Consider the following 5,325-nt stretch of genomic DNA (forward strand, 5'->3'; position numbering starts at 1 on the left):
TCGTGCCAACCCAACAGACACTTTCGGAGATACCCGTAGTGCACCTTTATAGCCACCCAGTTACGTTGTGACGTTTGGCACACCCAAAGCACTCCTACGGTATCCGAGAGTTGCACAATCTCATGGTCTAAGGAAATGATACTTGACATTAGAAAAGCTTTAGCATACGAACTACACGATCTTGTGCTAGGCTTAGGATTGGGTCTTATCCATCACATCATTCTCCTAATGATGTGATCCCGTTATCAACGACATCCAATGTCCATGGTTAGGAAACCGTAACCATCTATTGATCAACGAGCTAGTCAACTAGAGGCTTACTAGGGACATGGTGTTGTCTATGTATCCACACATGTATCTGAGTTTCCTATCAATACAATTCTAGCATGGATAATAAACGATTATCATGAACAATGAAATATAATATAATAATAACTAATTTATTATTGCCTCTAGGGCATATTTCCAACAGATCAAGTGTTCTAGCCTCCGGTAGACCTTGTCGCTGTTGTCGGTTCCAGTGCCTTTGTGTCTCTCGTGAGTACTAGTCGTCACAACATGATCCTAGCCACAACTAGGCTTGCCATATATAGCCCTCTAACATTTCGTTAGAGGGCTGGCTACCTCATTTGAACAAACCATAGAGCACACAAGTGTTCCTTCATTCTCTCAGGCATCAATTCTTAGACTCCGAAGTCACTCTTGAAAGTTCTTGAGAGATATCCCAACAAGTGATAGATCTACTCCTTCCCCATATCTTGACCAAAGGAATTCATGATTTGATCAAGTCTTGAGCTTTTCCCCATTGATCATGTTACTCTTAGAGGTTGGAGACTCCTAGGCGGTTGGAGTTCTTCAAAGAGGTTGTTGTGATTCACCCCGAAAAGTTTTGTGAAGGTTTGGAGACCACCTCAAGGCCTACCACTAGTGGTTGTGAATTGCATTCATTATGATATCTCAAGGAGAATATGGCGAGCCTTCATGGTGTTGGTGTGCCTTCGTGGTAACACCCATACCTCCAATGGTGACTAGTTTCCCTCCAAGGAAGTGAACATTGGGATACAACCTCGCCTCTGGAGTTTCGGTTATCCCTAATGCTACTCCTTACTTGTGGTTCATTTGTCTCTGGAGTATTGTTGTTGTTCATTATATTGATAGCATTAGAATCACATTTGCAATTGTTAGGCCCACTTCATATTCTGCATATTGCCTAGTAATTAAAATTTGTAATTGTACCTATTCACCCCCTCCCCCTCTAGGTCCATCTCGACCCATGCATGATTAAATCTATTCTAATAGTCGTGTCTGCGGTTATGTGACTACTTGGTAATCTAAGCCTAATCATAGAGAACTTCAATAGTTACTCTAAATTGCCAAGAAAAGTGTGACTGCTTTGAATTACTTCATCGGGATTGGACAAGGAGGAATTCATGGTTGTGTATTGTTTGGTGAATAAGATAGATGGACTCGAGTTTAGAGTGCCTTCTTATCCCCGTTACAACTACTTGGTAGTTGTGTAGTCTTTAATACTCTTCCAAGTGTAAATATTTCTTTCCGCAAACAAGTCCACATAACCCCCCTTTGATACTGGCTCATATGTAGATAGTTTTGATGTAAGTCTTGTGAAGTACAATTGTACTCACCTTTGCCTCCTTAATAATTGTTGCAGAGGAGGCCATTGATCCACGGGTGGCTTCAACATGGAGATCGACATCAATGAGTAGCTTGGAGGTCCTAGACAACGGTTTGGTACCTTGGGAGGGCTATCGTATTTTCTATTACAACCTCCTATGCTTTCATTAAACTTAATATGTGTCAAACAATAATTTGCTTCCGTTGATGCTTGTAATGTGCTGGGTCATGTGACCTTTGCTTGTAATACACAACTATGTTTGCTCTTTAGAGCCTTTGAATAATATATGTTTGAGTCTTAGAGTTTGTGTTGTGATACCTATTGTTTTTCAACACATGACATACATGATGTGTGTGTGATCATAAAGTGCATGTTGTGTGCAGGGTTTTGGAATCTTTCTTATGCAGTTGCTAGCGGTTGGACAAATACATGGTGAAGCTACATGTTTAACTGAGAGTTCGAGAGGTTTCTCGGCCTACTCCAACCGTGTATTCCTTTCGTTGTTGGCGCTGGATTGGGATTGATGCTCCAACTCAGTTAGATTGTGTGGGAACTGTAATTCCCCAGTTGAATGATGTTCCCTAGGTATTGGGGAACCATTTGTTCCAGGCTTTCTAGAGATGACATCCATGGGCCAGTCAGATAGGACTATTGTTGTTCAAATACGAAATTTGGTTTCCTATATGATCTTCTGTATGCCTTAGATATCGGATCACTAAGAAGGTGATGCTTTTGATGTTCCACGCACATCCGTTGCAGACGACCGCCACACACCTATTTTGGAGCGGCATACGGCTGGTTGCAACATTGAGAATCTAGCGCCATCACGGTCAGAGGCGCACCAATGAGCTCTTCTTTATTTCCCTTGCTTTAGTAACTAATGCACCACATATGACCAAAGGTATACGTATGATTGCCCATCTGCCACCAGAAGCCGTTTTAAAGCCAAAATGTTGAGCCTTTGAATCGGTCGAACTTTTAGTGATGGGTCAAACAACGACTTGTTTTTATGTAAACAAGAACTCGCTTTCCTCTTTACTATTTTCTTGTCGACAAAGGCTTTAAAATGCCCTTCTAGAATCCACAGCAATGCAAAGCACTATATCTTTCTCCATATTCTTGCTTTCCAACCGGACCAATTGGTTCCCCTTTTCCCCGTGGCACGTTTTTATTCCTCCAACAACCGGTTCAAAGGACCAAACGCGTTCGTTTGGACAACTGTGTGGACACTGGATAGTGGTACATATGCGTTGATGTCTCAATGCCAGTGTCATTAGGGCGTCTCGTCTGTACACAGAAAAAATTAGGCTTGCGGTCTATTTGCGAGGGTCCCAGCTTATGGTCGACATACTAGGAAATAAACACCGGCGATGCACTTATGTATCAGATCTTGAATGAGCATGGTCATATGCTTGTTGTCATATGGTTGTTGGCCCATCCGTCCGTTTGACTGTTCGTTTGTTTGTTTATAATTCTTCTTACCAGATGAACATGGGAATGGGGTATCCTTTGGCCTTTGTCAGCACTCAGCAGGCATAAGATCTACCGAAGTAATCACTAAACAACACACTTCATGCGAACTTTGAATAATCCTGGTGTGTGGTTCATCATCACGCAATGTCGTCTTGTACTACAAGACATGGTGATTGTAACTTGGTAACTGCTGGTCCCATACTCCTACCCCTTGTGCAAGAAAAACAACGGGTCCTATTCAAATGCTACGCCTGCTGATTTGTCATTTCCTACCCATTTTTGCCTGTATATTGGGCGATGCAAGCTTAATTCCAGCATTCTGCTTTCTGGCAGAGGTCTAAAATAAATATCAGCGCAGTGAAAATTGGTAAGACTGAACCGAATTCGGGTCTAGAACACACATGAATCATATAGTCTACTGATATGTCTTATGAGGAACTGACCAAGACAAAGTAGGTGGCACAGATCAAAATTCCCCACTAAATGATCAAAAATTAGCACACATCAAAATTTCCACCATAATTTATCAAATCCGCGCAGGCACAGACTACGGTGTGAGCTGCAGCTTGCGATCTAGTATGGGAGAGGAGGTGATCATAGTTTTTACCAATGGGGTACGCTACATTCCCGGGCCAGATTGGCCATGGCCATGCCGTCTTCCGGGGTCTCTCAGAAGTCGAAGTCTTTGAGCAGCTTCCGGACCTGCTCGAGCGTGACGAAGAGCACCACGGTGAAGGGCCCCTGTCGCGTCACCGTTGGGATGAAGCCCTTGTACAGCGCCAGCGCGCCCTCGGACCGCACCGTCTTGATGGCGCAGTCGATCGCGCCGGCGTACGGCGGCGGGGCGCCCGGCTCCACCTTCATGTTCATGATCCTCGTCTTGACCACGTCCACGGGGCTGGACGCCGCCGCGGCCACCAGGCCGGCCGTGAAGCTGGCGGCCACGTGCGTCGCAAGCCCGTCGCCGCCCGGGCCGCGCCGGGACAGGATCGCCTCCTTGGCCTGGTCGTAGGTGGCCAGCTGCGACGCCGTGACGATCATGGCGCGGTTGACCGTGAGCGACGACCCGCGCCACAGCCTGCGCACGCCCTCGTCGCGCGCGATCCGGCCGATGGCGTGCGCGACGCTCCGGTAGTTCCGCCGCTCGGCCGCGGGGAGCCGCCCGTCCGCCTGCATCCGCACCATGGCCACGTCCGCCGGGTTGCCCACGGTCGCGCCGACGCCGCCGGCGACGAGCCCGGCCGCGATCTTCCGGTGCAGCGGCAGCGCGGCGCCGCCGGATTCCCGCTCCCACCTCCTCTTGATCGTGTCGTAGAGCCCCATGGACGTGGAGGAGTAGACCGCCTGCCGCAGCACGGTGGCCGACACCCCGGAGAGCAGCCCCGCGGGGCCCTCCGCCCGCAAGATCTGCGCGCCGATGGCGATGGGCCCGGGCCTGCGCGGCGGCTGCAGGAGGTGGTCGTGGTGGTGGTGATGCTGCACGCCGGGGGGGAACACGAGCGCGAAGCGCATGGCCGGGGCCGGGGCCCGGGCCGCCTCGCCCTGCAGCTGCATGCGGACCTTGATGAGGTCGAGCGGGTGCGTCGAGCAGCCGGCGACGACGGAGGCGGCGCCGCCCTCGACGAACCCCTTCAGCCCCATGTCTCCGTCTCTGGTGTTTCGTCGGTGCGGAGGCGGAGGGTCATGTGGCTAGGAATCTGGAAGCCCCAGCGCTCGTGGGGAGGCGGAGGTGGAGGCGGAGGCGGCCGAGGTAATGGACGGCCGGGGGAGGGGAGGGGAGGGGAGGCGGGCAGGCGGGGTGCTGGGCTGGGTCTCGCAACCTAAGACTTGTGGGCCGTGCCCGTAGGTAGAAAGTTGGTAGAGGCTGCCAAGTGGAAACCCTAGTTGCTGCTGGCCCACGCGCGCGTGGCCAGCCCAGCGCCTTCCCCTCCATTCCTTTGGGGATTTTATACGATCTGCTGTATACTACAGTATTCTTTTGTCTATGTAGTTGGTGATGATAGTGCGATAGCATTTTTGTGCCATGCCAATTGCCACTTCCACGATGACAACCTACTCGTGTTCGCTTCTTTCTTCCGCTCGAAGAAAGAAAAGGCGACCTTGCCGTCAGGAGTCTCACCCGCCCCTTCGCCGGCGGCCTCGGTCATCAGTGATGAGGGGGTCGTCGGATCCACGCATGTCGATCTTTTTTACTCTCGTAGTTTAGTTTTTTTATAGGT

General features: G+C 49.7%; 1 protein-coding gene across 1 annotated transcript; it reads right to left on the reverse strand.

Moving 5' to 3' along the window:
• Positions 1–3,563: 3,563 nt before the first annotated feature.
• On the reverse strand, positions 3,564–4,905 carry LOC123104025 (mitochondrial uncoupling protein 5). Its single transcript, XM_044525746.1, has one exon. It carries the CDS (start codon positions 4,745–4,747, stop codon positions 3,776–3,778), a length of 972 nt encoding a protein of 323 aa, XP_044381681.1. The 5' UTR covers positions 4,748–4,905; the 3' UTR covers positions 3,564–3,775.
• Positions 4,906–5,325: the final 420 nt, after the last annotated feature.

This window comes from Triticum aestivum, chromosome 5A, assembly GCF_018294505.1.
Source record: "Triticum aestivum cultivar Chinese Spring chromosome 5A, IWGSC CS RefSeq v2.1, whole genome shotgun sequence".
NCBI classification, from domain to species: Eukaryota; Viridiplantae; Streptophyta; class Magnoliopsida; order Poales; family Poaceae; genus Triticum; species Triticum aestivum.

What these genes read in the sequence shown, in the direction of transcription:
- LOC123104025 (XM_044525746.1), bottom strand. Translation starts at nt 4,747, where the DNA reads ATGGGGCTGAAGGGGTTCGTCGAGGGCGGCGCCGCCTCCGTCGTCGCC.